This window comes from Excalfactoria chinensis, chromosome 3, assembly GCF_039878825.1.
Source record: "Excalfactoria chinensis isolate bCotChi1 chromosome 3, bCotChi1.hap2, whole genome shotgun sequence".
Lineage (NCBI taxonomy): Eukaryota > Metazoa > Chordata > Aves > Galliformes > Phasianidae > Excalfactoria > Excalfactoria chinensis.
This window is the reverse complement of record NC_092827.1, coordinates 60,721,718-60,740,738: the sequence shown is the minus strand read 5'-3', so window position 1 is coordinate 60,740,738 and position 19,021 is coordinate 60,721,718. Positions and strand designations below refer to the sequence as shown.

Sequence of the window (19,021 nt, the reverse complement as noted above, 5' to 3'; positions counted from 1 at the left end):
CCCGGGAGTTGGACTCGATGATCTCTAAGGTCCCTTCCAACTCGCACAATACTATGATACTATGATACTATGATATGATAATATGACACTGCATTGTTTGTTGCTGTCCAGGCAAGTCAGAATTGAAGCTATACTTTGACCTGGAATAATAAGTGTTCATGTTTCTGTGTTTTGTGATAAAACTTCATGCACATTAGGTATGTGTGAGGCATGTACGAGCATGGCACCAGGTCTAAGATGTTAGACTTTGGTAACAAATTCCAGAAGGCCTCAGGGAGCATGTTTTTTTTTTTTATTTATAACTTTTAATTTTCTGAGTAGTTCTTCTAGCCTGCTTCTCACCTAGATCTAGAACAAACTCATAATGTTAGTAGGCTGGATGAATTTCTTTGTAGATATTTTCTTTCCACCTGTTTTAGACCTGTTAGAAAAATGTCTGAATTATTGTACGTACACAAGCTGTTCTGCCCGTGCAGTTACTTCACTACTCCAGGCCTTCTGTTACAGGCATGGTAGATATACCACTCTCACAAGGGATACAGTAATGAGTAGCTCTTAGCAAAGTCAGAGGACATGGTCTTCTAAATGGCATGGCTAATGCACAAGTGATTTCCCCTGAGCAGCAGTCTTCACATAAAAACTAGTGTTTACTCTGCTCTTTCTAGGCCTGACTGTTTACAACCAGATCTAATTATTGCCATCACTAGAAACATGCATTTTAGGCTGTTGTTGCTACTGGGATATTAATGGGCATTCTTCAGAACCCTGACCTCAGACTGAAGGCCTGCAAACGTTGTAGATATTCCTTTGTCATGTTGGCAAGAACTGCTTCCCCTCACACTTAAGAACTGTTCATTTTCAAATCCCTCTCGGCAGCTCTGGCAAAGACTTTTGTTGGATTACTGAAATGAAAGTAGGAGGTGACAAGAACAAGCAGTCACTGATGAAAGAATATTAAAATACCAAAATGATATTTGTTCTCTGTGGGTGAAGCAGTTTCTTCAGTGACTACTATGAAAAGAGTCCAGCTTAAGGGTTCGGGGCACCCAAAACAACTTTGCATAAGAAGTAACTTTTAATCTAATAAGCTCTGGTTGGCTGCTCCTAAAATTTTTTATTAATGTTAGTGATGCCATAGAGTGCCCAGCAAAAACGTTCTGTGATGTCTCTGCTTTTCATCAGCTGAAAGAATAGGGAGGGGGTAAATACCTGTTTTATGTGAAGCGCAGACATTTCTTCTGAATGTTACCTAGTGGAAATGTAATCACTGCATCTATATAGACTTAAAAGATCCCTTTTCCCAACAAGGAGACCTTGCATTTCCCCTTACCTCTTTCTCATTTAAAAGCTTCCCTATCTGGTAACCATGTACAATGTTTATTTTGTTGCTTGTTCCCATAACCAAAAATTCATGACCATTTTACACTCATTAAAAAAAAAAAAACTCTTATCAGCATTTGCCTTGGTATCTTTGAAGGCTATTGGACATCATCAAGACTATATTCCCAGAATGGTAACCACATACTCCCAAGTCATAATAGAGCTCTGTAAATTTCCAGAAATGTTAACCTTTAGGTCATTAATTCTAAGCTACTAAGTTCTGAACTTGTATCAAGTAGTCTGCTCAGACCATATCTGAGAGAATAACACTGAAATTGCCCTTAAAAGTATCCAGGGCATTATTGTTTAAATACATGAGAATTAAATATATATAGTTCACCCTTGCTCCTATCTGAAACTTGTACTGCTTCTTGGGAGAGCAGCATATGGCTTTTTGAAAATAAGTAAATGAATAAATAAATAAATAAATACATTACACAGCCCTATGCAGAACAGAACATATAGACTCTTGAGTGTGTTTTAAACTGGTGGTTTTGGAGGTGAACATGTACTTTGCAGTAGAATATGTCCCATGATTATCCCATAGTACTCAATGATTTGCAAGAAAATACTTAAAACTGTTTACCACTAAGCAGGAGAAAGAAAATGGTATAGCTTCTACCTGGGATATCCCCATATGTTTTCAAATTTCTTTGACCTTTGTGAAGTGCAGGCTTAACCAGTTCATAAGGTCATTTGCACATCATTATCATCACTGAGGTATTTGAGGAGCAAATTGCCGGGCTCTTAAGAGTAAGTGAACCAAAAAGCTATCTTGGGTAAATATGTGTGAATGTAGCATAACTTTAACGGATTCCACAGTGATAGGATGTCTTTTTTTTTTTTTTCCTTTAAATGATTAACTTTTGCTTTGATATTAGGGAATTCTAACACTTGCATAGAAGAGGAAATAAATATAGGAAAAGAGAAGAGGAAAAAATACAGATGCGCTATTCAATGCATCTATATAGACAGGGTTTGCCTGTGCAGTCTCTTGTTGCTTCAGCTGTTTCCCCCCTGGAGCTTTTTTACTTTACTTGAAATGCTAGTATGCATGCAAAAACCTCTTATTTAACAAGTACTTGTTTTATTATTACTGTATTGCATTTTTGTTTACATTAGTACCACATACAATATCCCTGAAGGAAAATAAGATTACATAGACCTTAAGGTGCATAATTAGCCTTAATATATTAATAAAATACTTTTGTTTTCCTGGGCTGTTTTGCTGACAATTTCCTATCAAAAAGGAAAATGGTAACATTTCTTTAAGCTCCTGGTTCATGTTGTGAAAGCTGGTCTTTATGGTCTTAAAAATTACTTTTGCATTAGATGCTGAACTTCTGTGTTTTATTTCCTTCCTGAAATGTAATTACATTACTGAAAAGTACAGAATGAACTTTAGGAAGCACCCAAACACCATAAAATCTTAAAGTGATATTTTCCAGCAGAACTCCATACTGACCTCTGCAATGCAATGTTAAATATAAAGCTTCCAATGTTAAATATGAAGCTCCACTTCAGCAGATAGTAGGCAAATCGTGAAAAAACACTGGCTATGCATCTAATCTGGGTGTGGTTGGAGTCTTCAAGATCCTCTTTTACCTGACTTACTTTTGTAAATAAATTTAAATACATATATATAATGTATATATGTGAGTGTGCGTATATATGTATATAATTTTAAATACATATATATATATATATAAAACTATTTTTTGAAGCAGAAATGTATACTTAATATGCATCCATGGTGTGGAATTAACTGCTCAGATAATTTTCATACTTAAAAGAGGGTACTTTTTCACTGAAATTTAATGAGGAAGTATATTTTGTAAAATCCAGTAAGAAATCTTTTTAATAGGTTGAAGTGAGCAGCTTTACAGTCACTGCGGCTGATGTCTAAATTTAAAACAAACAAACAAAATGTAATACTAGCAAATTCTACCACAACCATCTGGATTGTTTCTACTTAAATATCCAGTTCCTAACTGCAATGGAAAAAAGAATAAAATAGAAGCCATGTTTATCAGATGCTATTTTTGTGTTCCAGCAGGTCTTTGTGATATAAATGAGGGTACAGTGGTGCCAGAAGATCGCTGCAAATCACCCACTTCAGGTAATCATAACTTAGTCTGATTTTCAGCTTCTTACTTGCATGGAAGATGGCGTACTTTAACACAAACTAGTTACATAAAACCTGTAGCCTTCTCAGAAGTTTTTGTAGCATTCCTGAAAAATGTTGCTGCGTTGCTCCACAGTGTTTTTAAGGCAAGATTAATTTAATAGATGCAATAGAAATGTCATAAAGATAAGTGAAGAGATAAAAATCTATCATATTTGTTGCAAGGAGCATACTCCACTGCGCAATTGAATTTTGAAACTCTGATAAAAGATGCACTAATTCCTTTAAGAGTACATGTGTCTGGTATCTCAGAGTCCTCAAAAATGGTTTAAGAATAGTCTGCAAAAGGAGCAAATGAGCTAGTTGGGTTTTTTTCCCTTTGGAATCAGAAGTCTTCAGAAGCTTAAATCCTTACAAAGTAGGATTTCTCTGCTTAAAAAAAAAAAAAAAAAAAAAGTTCAGTTACTACTCCTATATTTGACTATTCTAAAGGAAAGCTGCAGTAATGTTATATTACTTTGTTGTTGTTTTTTAATGTTGGCTAATTGAGGCTGTAACTATGTAAATACTACATGTCAATATACAGTATTAGAGATGAATATCTGTTGTAGTCAAATTGTTGTTAGAAGAGTACTGAATTGTTAAAGTAGGACTGTGTCACTTCATCTGTTTCATTCAAAGCTCTACTCCGAATTTAGAGTAAAGGTCAAAGTTGCAGATTTACCTGTTGTAAGATGTGTAGCAGGACAAGAATCAAGGTTTGCATGGAAAAATCTTAAATTTAACAATTTGCCTACTCTCCCTCCCTCCTGTTTGGGTTGTAGTAGATGGAGTATGTTAAAATGTAAAGCAGTTTAGGATATTTTTTTCTAGGTGCACATGCCATACTTAAGAAATAATTCTGAATTCTAAAACTGGTGAATGTACAAAAGATAGAGCTGAGAAGCCACGGTTGGAAGTTCTGTGAAGTAGATTCTTGAAGTAGAGAGGTTGAACTTCATCTTGCTTCCCCTAGCTCTCGCAGTTTTTCACGAATGAGAAATATTCATGGCAGTCTTCTCCAATATTTCCCATGAAAAATGAACTTGAAATTAGGGAGGGAGACTGAAAAGCTGTCACCTCACTGCTTAGAAGTCTGTGTGTTGTGGGGAAGGCCAGCCATTATGGAAATGACGAGAGCTACAATTCCTTAGGTTTAGTTTCTAAGTTTTGTGAGTTTTGGGGATACTTTGGCAGAGTGGGTTGACTGCACTGTTAGCTTTGACTGTTACACAGTATGACCTATAAAGCAAATCAGTAACTATTCAGGTTGAAGTCAGCAATTGCTCGGGGCTGGAGCACCTCTGCAATTAGGAAATGCTGAGGAAACTGGGCTTGCTTAGCTTGGAGAAGAGAAGGCTCTTTGGGGGACCTCGCTGTGGCCTTCCAGTAATTGAAGGGAGTGTATAAACAGGAGAGGAAATGGCTGTGGATAGGGACAGGACAAGGGGAAATGGTTTTAAACTGAAACAGGGAAGGTTTAGGTTAGATATTAGGAGGAAGATTTTCACTCAGAGGGTGGTAACGCACTGGAAGTTTGTCCAAGAAGGTTGCGAATGCCCCAGCCCTGGAGTCATTCAAAGCCAGGCTGGATGTGGTTCTGGGCAGCCTGGTCTGGTGGTTGGCAACCCTGCACTTAGCAGGGGGGTTGAAACTACATGATCATTGTGGGCCTTTTCAAGCCAGGCCATTCTATGATTCTCTTCCACCTTCCAGTGTACAGATGAAGAGGAAACTAAGTTGCATTTAATTTCCTCCAGAGTGTGTTTATAAATTGTAGAGGCTTGCAAAATGGACTGTCAGGTGTGTTCTACTATTTTAATAATACAGAAATACTAGTGGGGGAGGTGTAGTGGGGGGAAGGGTGGGTAGATTTATCTTCCTTTTTTGTTTAATTTATTTAACTGAAATTAAGTAATAACAAAGTGAGGACTCTGAAGACACTAATCTAACCATAAAACATCTCATTGCAAACCACCATGTTTTTATGTTCACAAATGTCACTGTATCTTATTTCTACACTGTCACAAAAGAATATCCAGTGAAATTTTCTATTATGCTGTTGAAGTTTGTTTTTATTCCATGGCAATAGGAAACTTCAAACAGTGGCCTTACAGCCACCACTGCTGACTTTGCAGTATTAAGAATTCTGAGAAATCCCTGTTGGCAGAAAAGAACTGTGGCTGAAAAATGATTTATTGCATTGAAAAGAAACAGGTTTGAAAAACTTTCTAATTTATCACTACTAGTGTGTTCTGTGAATCATACTTCAGATGAATTTTTGTCTGGAGCCATGATTACAAGAACAATCCAGTTATTTAATGTGGACATTTTATTCAGCGAGAGAAATATTTCTGGCAATGTAATTTCTGCCCTGCACAGAATAGAACCTTGAAGTACAGTTTTTTTTGTGGTTAACCTCAATATAGCAGAATTCCTGGCTTTCTGAAATAATTTGGAATCCACAGTATCTAGCACAGCTGCAAGAGTATCAGTTTTTGATATTTCAACGTCTTCTTTTCTACCTTAGACTGAAAGCTTTTATTAATACATTGGGTATGCATCAAAAATAAATGTATATCTATTTCATTCTGTCTTTACTCATAGGTTCTGGTTCACCAAATTCTGATGATGATGAGCAAAAAATGAATAATTTTATAGAGAAGGGTACAGTATTTTTTTCTTCAGTCATTTTTTTATTTTTTTCAGTTTGTCCTTTGATACACAGATTGACTTTTTTTTTTTTTTAATTAAAATATTATTTGCAGTGAAGACCAAAAGCAGACAGTTTTCCAAGATGGTAGCCAATGACATAGGTAGGAACAAGAAAGATTCTCTTCTGTTCCTATGTCTTACTCTATGCACCATTAACCCAGCAGCAAAAAATAAATAACAATTTTTAAAAATCAAATTTCAATGCAAATTCAATTAATAATTTTTCATTCTTTGTTCTACTTGGTGATTCTGTGGGCTGTTTCTATACTAAATATACTGGGCAGAATAATTTTTAAAAAATCAAGGATGCTGGTGGCTTAAATTCTGTTTGTTTTTTTGTTTTTCTGTTTGGTTTGGGTTTTTTGGTTGTTGTTTTTTCTTTTGCACATGCACATCTCTATTTTCTGGATGGGTAAGATTCTAATCTGTATTAGGAGTTCAGTCTATGCAAGTCACAACATTATTCCACTACTTATGTGAAGGTACACATGGCTAATTTTATTTCTTTTGTGTTACATTCTTAGCCATATGTTCAGATTTGTATATTACAGTGATCAAGATAAGAAGTAGTGTCATGTTTTTGTTTAATCATTTGAAAAATGATGACATGTACCAGTATGCTCCTTTACTGTTCCAGAACTGTTTTATTTTTCTGCATCCAACAGTGACACAATTGCCTACCAGCTCCAGACGTGTCTTAAAAATTTGGTAACACGCTGCCTTGGAATATGTTGTATGCAGGCTATAGATTGAACCCTTTTGTGATTGGAATGAAAACTAGCTCTGCTTGTAGCTATTTGGTCATTAAATAAATGAAAGCTAGAGGCTGTGTGATTTTGGGAAAAGGATTCTTCTTTCTTACCTGGGATATACTTTCATTTCAGAATCACTGTTAATTTTTCATTATGTTTTCATTTGTTACATGAGTAAATCGCTGCACTAAGGTTCAGTTTTAATCCTTTTGTGAGATCAAAGACCTATGATTACATAGTAAATATGTTTGCTGAAGTGTTTGCTGAAGTACTACTTCATAGATTGTACTGAACTTTAATTTACAGCAATGAAGGAAGAATTTGTTTTTTTCTTCTGATTTGCTGTTTGACAACTTAACTTTTAATCTTAATCTACTAATCCAATTTTATCACAGTTCAGCCACCAAAAATGGTTCAGAATTCAACAAGCTAAATGTGACTGATGAAACTTCATTTGCTATCTGAGGCACAACATGAGGAATGTGCCATTTGCTCAGTACTAAGTTGAGCACAGTGATAACAGGTTAAGGAAGAGGAGCTCTGAGAGTGGAAACTCAGGCATAATAAAGAAAGCAAATCTCTCTCAATAATATATCATTATGTCAATTCAATTATATGATTGGAGTACTATTTACATTAATATTCATTAATGTGTTCTCCGAAAGGATTCAGGCTAACTGGAAACTTATGTTCATCTCATTTAATGAGAAAAACAACACTTAATTTTGTGCATAGTATGTCAGTGCCTGTTGTTGAAATATTTTCCTTTTGTCCAGAAGCAGTCTTCTGAACTTACTTCTTTTTGCACAGAATAGGAGGTCTTTTAATGTGACTGATTTTAATTTTCCCTTTTTTTAAGAGTAATATCCAAGAATAATAAAGCATGCTAATGGTAATTCTGTAGGACTACTGACATCTGTTTCAGCCTGAAGCCTTACAACTGCAAATGCTGTGAATGTTTTTCACAACTAAAATACTATAAGATCTACAAGCAAAGCCTTTTTCAGGGTGTAAGTTCAAGACAGAGTTGAGACAATAATGTATTTCATATGTAACTCATAACTTTCCCAGACAGTTTGCAATGTGTTTTGTGCAATTGATTGGAAGTGTAAAGAATGCAATTCTTTAATCCACATTTAGAGTTTTAAGTAGCTGAATGCCATGCAAAGAATGTCTTCCTAGTTTTTCTCCACTGCCATGTTTTCTATGCCTCATATCTTTCCTCTGCATGATTTTCTGAACTTGTAAGGTTTTCTGTATATGTAAATAAGGCAAAATGCTTTGCCACCTCTTTGGTTTTAATGATTGCATGTTTTGCATTTTTGTTATTTTAAATGGAATGTGTGAATGGGCAATGAGTTTTGTAAAATGTGAGTGCCACTTTGTCATTAATTTTACACTGAAACAAACACCATTTATCATCAACTCTTTTCTTGTAGATGAATTTGTATTTAGCATGGTCATGGTTGTAGCTCTTTGTGCTGGCATATGGTGCAATTAGTTCTGTTCTTCAAGCTCTTTGTGCATGTGTGGAAACATAACCTCTTAATTAGGTTACAAAAATCAAAGATTATTGAAGTAGTTAATTTTAGGTCTTGTTAATGTCTTACCTGTGGTTTTTCTCCTATGGGAACATAAGAGAAGACTACTCCATACAGAATGAGAAGTAATTTTGTGTTAGTAATGGATCTGTAATCTGGTAACATAATACATATCCATTTAGAAGAACAAAACCGTTGTCATTTTATAAAATAACTTATATGGAGTGTTCTTAATTCATTGTTATCTGCAGTGAAGTTATTATGTAAGGATTCTTGATTTATTAAAAGATCAAAAAACATCAGAGATTACTATAGTAGTATAAACTAAAGTGCAAATTTTTCAGAAACCAACACTTCTGCTTTGCCATATATATACACTTAAGACCATGGTCTTATTTTTTCTAAATACCCAGAATTTTATATGTTCCAGGACAGTCTTCTCATGTGTATGCCATTTCTGGGCCATGCTTCCCCTTTGTCTGAATCAGGGTGAACTTTAGAATAGTTGCAATTACCTAAGATACATAGAAATATTTGTTGTAACCAATTGTTTCTAGAGACTATATGTATGTGTGTGTGTGTATATACATATATATATGTATGTATATATATATATATATATATATATACATATATACTGTAGCTATTACATAACACAGCCACTTTTCTTAAGAGCAGCAAAAATTTGGAAGTATAAATAATGTGCTATCAATTAATACAAAAAATGCAGATGAATTTGCAGGCAGAAATGTTTTAGGGAGTGCTAACTCCTAAGGCCATGTCATTTTAGTAGAAAGGCATTGTGATGTGATTTCAAGCTGAAGGAAAAGTCTTTTGCTGTTTTCTATATTTGAGTCAGTTATGTATTTGGTACAATGAGCTTTGTGTGATTTAAATACATTCACTGAATCAGGTCAGAACATGAAGTGGTTTTACATCCATTCCTGTGTGCAGTTTTAGTAAAGGTGTACTCAAAATATTGTATACTCCAGTATCTCTCTTTATAACTGTCCCAGGAGATGTTATTTTTCAGCAAAAATTGTTTTTATTTCTTTTCTGGCATTTTTAAGTTGAAAAACAATTGCAAACGATACCATTAGTCAGACATGCAGAGTAGCTGAAATTCCTAATTTCTATACTCTTCTGCTGCTAGTAACAATTTCCCACATTTTCTACATTGGAAATGTACCGCCAAATTTGTCAAGCTATGCTAAAATCATTAGCTTTTAACTCTGTTTTCATAACATCAAAGCTTAAGAGCTTAAAATCTTAGTTACCCCAATATCAGCTTCTTCCAGCATTTTTAACATTTTGTCTGATTTATTGTGGGTATACAAAGTCGATCCATTTTCATACATTCTCTTGTAAAATGACTTTATAAGGCACATCAAGCTTTGAGATTTCAGCATTGATGATGTACTTCTTTTAACTGTCAGCAGTACAATATTTGACTGATCAATCATCACAGAATTAGTTAAGTTGAGAAATTTGTTTCATTCTATGTAGCTGTCAAACACTGAATCATTTGGGGACTTTGTAGTATCTAAAAATACCTTGAAGAAGGAAAAAATTCTATGCTGCTTAAATATTTGTTATGAAATTTTGAATGCTTTATGTTCAATATAAACCATTCTATTGTCTGTCAAGGCATCAATACACTTGTCTCCCTTACAGTTTTTAGAGGGTTTTTTAGCAAAGGGTTTCCTTAAATAAGAAATATTTGAGAAAAAAATAGTATACAGCTGTCAAATTAATGTGCTGTACAAGTAACACTTCGTAAAATAGCTTGGGATAACCTGCTGCACATAAGATACAAGTATTACTTTTAAGCCACAGTTTCCTGTTCAGGTGTTTTTCAGGTAGTCAGCAGGTTTTTTTCATTGAATTGATTGAGCCTACTTACGCCAATGTAACCTTCTGCATCTTCTCCCCTCAAGACAAACATGAGAAATCTCTAAGAATCCTGTATGTTGTTTTTGGACAGTTGTCTAATCTCCTTTTCATGTGATACATATTTGCTTATATATATCAGCAAAAGAAAGTGTAGGTATGTGCCTACGTATGGCCTTAGGTTTTCTATGTTAGAAGATTATAAAATGTACATCTAAGCACAAGGCAAAATGGTTGTTGCCTGGAGCAGAAATCTGTCAAGAGCAGCAAAATGATTCCTTAGTCCATCTCCTTGTCTTGCACTGGTTACAGAAAGGCAAACTTGGCTGTAAATGGGGCAGCAATCACTATCACTGCCAAGGTATTTAACTGTGGCATCACATAGAATCATAGAATCACCAAGGTTGGAAAAGACCTAAAATATCATCCAGTCCAACCATTCACCTATTATCAATAGCTCCCACTAAACCATGTCCCCCAACACAACATCCAGTCTTTCCTTGAACACCCCCAGGGTCAGTGACTCCACCACCTCCCTGGGCTGTTCATTCCAGTGCCTGACCACCCTTTCTGAGAAGTAATAATTCCTAATGTCCAGTTTGAATCTCCCCTGCCGTAGCTTGAAACCATTCCCTCTGGTCCTAAACATCTACTGCTTGAAGTCAGCTGCACCCAGCAAGAGCAATCACCATCACCATTGCCCTGTTGTACAACTGGAATGAAACAACCAGTGTTAAGAATGTTCTCTGTAGATCTCAGTCCTGTTGTATCTTTCATGTAGATGATGACTGTGATGTCTGGCAATATTGTTTTTCCATCTGTGGAATGGCAAAACTGAATTTTCTGAAACTTGTGAACTGTAAGACTTATATGCATGCAAGTTACTTGTTACAACAAGTAATGCTAGCTAGAAAATGATTTAGCTGATGAAATACTTGTATTTTCTTATTGCGTTTTGAGGCACTTTTCTGTCTAAACACTAGATGGCAGTACTGCTATTTAAATAGGATCTGGTTTACTATTTCCATTAGAATTATTGAGGTTTTTAACGAGTTTTTAAATGTAACTTCTCTGCATAACGTATTCACAATTTCTAGCAGTGATGTTCTTTTAAAAACTCATTTATTTTCTTGTTCTATTAGCATGAATATAAGAAATGCAAAAAAAAAAAAAAAAAGCATTTTTTAGTGTTTGCTAAAAAAAAATTTGAAGGGCAGATTTGTTTTACCTCCTCAACCTAGTTCATGTAGCTGGCTTTTCACTAATGAGTAGAATGCTAAAAGTGAGGACTGAATCTTAGAATGCAATGCTACCAGCCTATATTCCATGTTTCCTTTTGCAAAAGTAGCTTATTTTTTGCCATTCCCCCTCCCGCCTTCCCAAAGTTGTTAAAATCATTGAACACTTCCATTTGAGAAGCCAGAAGCAACCGCTGTTGCTTCTGATTAAATGATTGCTGATATTCACACATGGGGAAAAAAACAAAACAAAACAAAGAACACAAAAGTAGCTCAATTTGTGCGCGTGCTTAAGCTTTTGTTAAGTATCTCAGCCTTTTAAATTTACTTGTCCAAAACAAAACATAAGATGAGGAACACTCATCTTGTAATTCACGATTCCAGATGAGGTTTCTTGATCTTTCTTCAAGCTGATGCAAGTTAAAGCTGACAGCAGGAAGAAAGATTCCTTGTCGTTATTGCTGCATTGTACCACAGTTTTCTGTACGCACAGATGAGCACTGATCTGAAGCAGAACTTAATCTTGTTGTGAACAATCCTTGTCAGAAACTTAATTAAGATAAGTTTTGGCCTCATCATTAAACCAGGCAGCAGCCAATGCAAGGATGAGGGTAGGAAGTATGTATGTAGCTGCAGTGCTCTTTTCAGTTTCTGACTGCATTAGATAGAATATGTTGATGTGCCTAGTGCTGTGGTCTGAGTTCAATTTAATTTGACCAGGACATGCTTTGTAACAGTGACACATGAAGGAAATGAGAAGGTTATTTCTGGAGACTTACTCTCAATTTTTTATTACATATGACAGGAATAAAACTGTTCAACCATTCAGTTAACTAGACTTTGCAGTATTGATGAGCACAGTTGATCATACAGTGAAATGCCTTCATTATTGAAGGAGAGGAATCATACACTCCTTTTTCGAATCATACACTCCTTTTTAGGATTTGTGGAAAACAATGATTTTTGTTGAAACGGGTAGCTAGAATGAGTGAATTCCACTTTTAAATGAGAGAAGCAAAAAGATTCAATCTTGCCTTATGACTGATATACATTACAAGGTACTCTTTAAACTGAGACTATTCTCAACATCTGTTTTAGGTAGAGAAGTGTTTCCCTTATAAGATAGTGAAGAACAAAACAATGAATCAAAATTCAGGCATGTGGCTAAGAAATAAATTCAGATTCTATTGCTGGTCTGCATCATTTTTTTCCATTCTCCGGTAGTTATTGGAGTAAAGATGAAAGGGGGTTGTATGGCATTAAGACTGCTAGTGACTCTATTTTAGCAGCATGTTGGATACATGCTTTATCTCCACGCAGTATTGTCAGAACGTGGCTCTTTTTGAGTGTGACAGGAGTTTGCATGCTACTCATTTTAAAGTTCTTCATAACTTCTTCGTTCTTCTAAGATTGCAGATTTCATCTCAGATTACTGGCTTATTTTACACACGTACATGTTAGAGTAATTAAAATTTATTATTTTCTCCATTTTAAGTATCTCAGGTTTGATCAAGAAGTAGGGCAGAAGTGTGGATGGGATGTGAACTTGATGAAAGTTTCGGTGCACGTTCTTGTAGGAGCTGAGAAGTTTGCATTATCTCCTTTTACCTGAAGAGATAAATCTTGAGATTGAGCCAAAGCAAAATTCATCCAATATATCAAGTTATTTCAGATGTCAAAGGGGAAATGAAGTTTGGCAAAAGTAATAAAATGCTATATTTGGGGATTACAGTAGCTTCCATGTTCTACTTTGCATGCCTCACTGGTGAGAGTGAGGTTCTGCTTTAGCCGAAATCCTGTTAAGTGCTGCAGTTAATGTTATAAACAATGATACATTAAGTAATCGGGAAGAGGCAAATGAAGGCCAGAAGAACTGTGTTTATTCTTTTTAAAAAAAGGCTATACTTCACTTTTCAGCAAAGATGTCCAGGAAGCTAAGTTTGCCAACTGAGTTAAAGCCTGATTTAGGTAAGTTTACAGAGTTGTATTTTATATTTACTGAAATTGTTTTACAGAATGTGAATACGTTTAAGTAAGAATCCTTGAGCATGTAAACTGTCATGACTGAGTTGTTTTATTTGAACTGTAGAACTTAAAATTTAATTCCGCTCTTTTGGGGGTTTCCCTGGCACAAAACATCATTGCTGTCATTGTAAGGTAAGCCTGCAAATCTTGTATGTGGCTTAGCACATTTTGGTGATTTTTTTATTAGGCATCTGTCACTCTTACGGTAGTGCTGTGATAGAAAAAGTGTGAATAAGCAGGTAATTTATTGTAAGGAAAATTGCTTGCCAATTTAAGCCGTCCAATACTTTTCAAATTGGAACTATACAGTGTTTAGGAATGAGGATATGCTGAGGTCCATTAAAGTTTGGACATGTTTATACAAGTGTTAATGGTATTAATGGGATTAATTAATCAATGAAAATGATATGCAACTGTTTGCTGGATGGATGGCCAGTCTGAGAATTTCTTTTTTTTTTTTTTTTTTTAAAATTACTCTTTTAACATAGGAAGCATTTCAGTTATGAAGCTTGTATTGCTAAAGGTCGTGATATTGCATAACTAAAACATACAAACAAATAGACATTTTTATTACTTTGTCATCAAAAGTTGACTGCCAGCTTGTGGATCAGATCCAGCTCCTCAGCTTTTTTCTCTGAAGATGATCAGGGACAGCTGTAGACCTGCAGCAGTAGATGCAGCCTGAGTAGGAAAGCTTCATTCTGCCTCTCACAGCTCCCTCCTGCTTCTGCAGCAGAATCCTTTCCACAGCCCCTGTAGAACACAGATCAGGTTCAAACTGGTAGGTGCAGAAACATGCATTTGAAAATTACCACTATCAGCAAGAGAAGAGTTGATGATATTGGAATATCCTGAAACTTCAGATTTGGACCACCCTGATTTATGTTACAGCTTGCTCCACTCATAGAAATGTGAAGCTGTAAGGAACCCCCAGAGATCATTTAATCCACTGCTGTGGCAAAGATCCAAGTGTCTGACAGTTTAACCTCTCATTGATTCATGGGTCTCCAATAAATAAGTTCCTAGAAAAATACCAGATGAAGTTTATGGTTTATATCCAGTTAAATAAATTTTGTTAGTCAGACCATCTTCCTTATTTCCACACTAATTCAGATTTTTTTTCTTGTCCTTTCCACGAGGAACACAGATAACTGTTACTCCATTTCTTTGGTAGGCATCTTTGTAGGTGTTGAAAGCTATCATATCACTAGTCTTCATTTTTGCAGATAGGTAGGATTGAAGTGCTTGCTTTTGTTGGTGTTTGCTTTGTTTTTTTTTGTTTGTTTGTTTGTTTTTATGAAAGTAAGCTCCCTCTCCTTTGCCAATTTACCTTGACTAAATCTAGAATGCCTTCTGATAATTCTTCTGGACACTGAAATTTTCTTCATCTTTTTGAAACTCTTGTGCCTAGAGCTGGAAAGATTTAACCATGGCCTTGTTGACACCAATGATCACAGAAATTCTATTTGTCTTTTCAATGTCTGTTCTTCCTCACTCCCGTCACTGACAGGTTAGGGATGATTTCAGTTTAGAGTTAATTTTATCAGACTTTGCAAACTGGGATATGTTTGCACTTAAATATTATTGAATGCTATTTTTTTTGTTTGTTTTTATTTGAAATTCTTCAGTAACTATAAGTAACTAGAGATAGATTTTTAAAGAAAGAATTCAGTGTTTTCTGTGTGATTGTTGCTGTTTTTTTCTAATAATATAATGGAACTGTTATTTGATCAACTCACTTATTGAGTATTTATAAAGTAACTTTTAACATCTAGCTGTAACGACATTTGACTGGTTTTGCTTGACTATACCCACATGTGGCTATATACACTTAAATAATTCTTTTTGTTCTAGTAAAAGTTCTATTTTCTTTAAGTCTGTAAATAACTTCCTGAGATGATGATAGTCTGATTTTTTTCAGTATTTTTTCTCCTAGTGGAATAACTTTTCAATAGTGTTCTTCAGTAACTCTCAACTTGATTATATCTTTTGCTTTTTGGTTAATTATGTGACCGTATCTACTGACTCAGGGAAACAGCTGAGATGCCTTTATCCCAAGTCCAATATCTTCATCATTTTCTCTCATTTCTTTCCATGACTTCTGGAACCTTGACCACTTTCACTCCATCGTGAGCGCTTTCTTTCAAATCACTTTTCTGTCTAGATCTTTAACCTACTCCTTACCTCCCTAGGTGGCTAAAACAAAATGTGCTTCTGCATTTATGCTCCAGTTCCTAAAATAGAAGTTGTCTTCATCATATTCCAGTCTGCATTATACCACTCCTTTTCACTTGTAACCCATCTGGTTACTACCATTACCACTAAATCCTATCCTTTGGTTTATTTGCTCAGAAGATCCTCATCTTTCCTTCCTTTTGATGAAGTGGTGTGTAGTGAACCATTGCACCGCTGTTCCTTCCTCTTCATTTGAAAATATTCCATTAACAAACCATAGATCCTTCTGTGACCTCAGGGTAAATAAATACACATTAACACAGTCAAACCTTTTACTCCATTATCTCCTGTGAATCGGTTGTTCACTCTCCCCAATGCCTGTATCGTCTGGCCAGTTAGTTTTTGTTGTTGTTTTTTTCAATACACCTGTAATTTGTATGCATACTTTTCAGATGTTAAAGCGGCTGCAACTGAAGAAATGTGCACGTTATGCCTGTTGCATTAATTGTATTTTTCTTGGGATAGGGGGAAGGATCTTACCTGAAATAAGGCATACAGAAAGTATGTTCACAAATCTTAAGTCAAAGGAGTAGAATTAAAGAAACCACAGGTATCCTGAAGTTCTAGTAAGCTGCTAGGATTTGGGTTAGCTTTTATTCACACAGAAAGTTTACAATTGAGTTGCATTTCTGATTCTGAATGTTTCAATATGTTCCAGCCTTTGTTTTTTACTTTAATTTGATTTAGAGACTACCTAAGCTTTTTTATTCTTTTCAAAATGTGGATTTTAATGTCAGCAAAATTCTGATGTTTGGTATATTCAGAGTGATTAATCTGTTAAAGTTTAAAAAATAAAAATAAAAAATCCCACCTTAAAGAAGCATCTTAAAAGGTTGTGGTCATCAGAAAAATTATAAAACACAAATGATCTTTTTCACCATTTTTAACTTATTTGACTTCTTTTTCTAGACATTGGTTTTAAATATGTAAACTTTGCATCAGTATCTGAGTGTTGACCTTTTTAATGCTTGGTATTTTATATTTGAACTGTATAAAAGTAAGCAGGACAAGAATTTTTCTATCATTGTTGGAGTGAGATGGGTCTCTCCTGAGATATTCACTGTTTATATTTTTAGATGTCTGTATTCAGTCAGTTGAACTTTAGTTTGTATGCTTTTTCAAATGTAAGTTAGATGTTTCTTGTGGAAATTTCTGCAATCATTCAATGAAATTAATATTTTGGTACTTTAGGTGTGTAGTTTAGTGTTGTTTTTTATTAGTCCTGCTTATGAAATGTTGTTTGCCTACATTCTCCAACCAAAGATCCAAAACAGTAACTTAGTTTTAGGAAGTCATTATGTGATGTGCATCAGCCTTGTGCTGATGATTGCCTTGTGGTAAAACTTTGGAATTATGCATTGAGAAAGTAAAGCTTTAATTGGAGAGTGCACAGATAGTTTCAGACATGCTGATATATTAAGAATTGCCACGTGTGCACACAGCACATGGCTAGAATAGAGCAGCATGATTTCTAATTTGATGACTTTTGTTAGTATATGAATTCACTCTGTTAAGAGAAACTTATTTACTAAGCAAAGAATAAGACATCCTGAAAAGTTTTGGTGCTACCTTGTACCACATTCAAAACAGAAATCTTCAGCTTTGCATAGCAGTTCCAATTATTTGGTGTCCTTGAGTGTTTCTCTGATTAAAAATTCAGGTGTATGTTAATAGCCCAAGACCTCCTCTGGACAGTTTCCTGAAGTGGGACAATACTGAATCATTGCAGTTTGTCAGGCTGCCTGGATGTCTTGTAGGTCTTAATGTAGTTATTTCTTCGTAAAATCATTAAACCATGCTTTGTGGAAGCCAATGTTTTTTAATTTGGTCAATTAGGAAATTAGCAGACAGGTATGTAATTCAGTTGCTTGTTTGTTTTTTAAGAACTCTTAATGATTGTCAACTGCTACTTCTACCTTGAGATAAGAAATGCCATATACTTTTCTAGGGAACGCAGTGACAGGACAAAGAGTGAGAGTTTTAAATATATTTAAATAAATAAATAAATAAAGGGAAGATTTAGATTAGATATTAGCAACTTCACCATGAGGGTGGTGAGGCACTGAAACAGATTGCCCACATTGTGGATGCCCCATCCCTGGAGGCATTCAAGGCCAAGTTGGATGGGGCCCTGGGCAGCCTGATCTAGTTGGTGGCAGCCCTGTCCACATCAGAGGAACTAGGTGATCTTTAAGGTCTCTTCTGACATAGTCCATTCTATGATAAGTCATTCATGAAATAACCTGATTGCTATCTCTGCAGAGCTGGGATGCCTTGTTCAGTATAAAATACTGGAAACTGAATCAGAAGGAGCTATGATTAAGGGAAAATAAAATAGCTATAAAAATAACAGACTGATACATAATATATGTATTTTATGCTAAACAACAAAACCAAAATAAAATCTTAATTTTCTTAATTCCTATATTTAGTTCTTCTAATTAATACTGATTTATTTTCAGATGTTAAAGACAACTCTTTCAGTCGATCCAGGAGTTCTAGTGTAACTAGCATTGACAAAGAGTCACGTGAGGCAATTTCAGCTCTTCATTTCTGTGAGACTTTCACAAGAAAGGCTGATACATCACCTTCTCCATGCCTGTGGGTCGGTACCACCCTGGGTACAGTGCTTGTCATTGTACTGAACCTACCCCCAGGAGGAGAGCAAAGACTTCTTCAGCCAGTAATTGTTTCTCCTAGTGGTGAGTACAAAGCAGATGGGCATTCAAGCATGCCAAGTATTGTTGTTCTTCATGCTTTTTTTAATAAACTTGTTCTCAATTATGGATTAATTGGAAATGAATATGTACTAGCTAATCTAGGTTTAACAATCTAGGTTGCTTGCTTTATTACCAGAATTTTAAAGTTGCCAAGTTGATAATATAATCTCATAAAGTATAAAAATATATAACTATACATGCTGAGAAAAGCAGACTTTCTAGCCTTTGTGTAGCCGATGACTATTATTAAACAGTGGAGATGTGCATTTTAAGTATTTTCTAATTGCAACATAAGAAGATTTTAGTGAATAATGGAAAAAATAAAAATTAAGGGCTATATATTTTAATACTTCAAATATTA

The 19,021-nt window shown here is 35.1% G+C and overlaps 1 protein-coding gene across 5 annotated transcripts in view; it reads left to right on the top strand.

Moving 5' to 3' along the window:
* STXBP5 (syntaxin binding protein 5) overlaps nt 1-19,021 on the top strand; it is a 105,103-nt gene that overhangs the window by 69,986 nt on the left and 16,096 nt on the right. Inside the window, exons 19-23 of one of the 5 annotated variants that reach the window (XM_072331325.1) lie at nt 3,434-3,499; nt 6,152-6,211; nt 6,313-6,360; nt 13,598-13,648; nt 18,403-18,642. In XM_072331325.1, coding sequence (XP_072187426.1) covers nt 3,434-3,499; nt 6,152-6,211; nt 6,313-6,360; nt 13,598-13,648; nt 18,403-18,642 — 465 coding nt within the window. The remainder of the gene's footprint in view (nt 1-3,433; nt 3,500-6,151; nt 6,212-6,312; nt 6,361-13,597; nt 13,649-18,402; nt 18,643-19,021) is intronic. The other 4 variants (XM_072331320.1, XM_072331321.1, XM_072331324.1 and 1 more) reach the window with 4 other exon arrangements.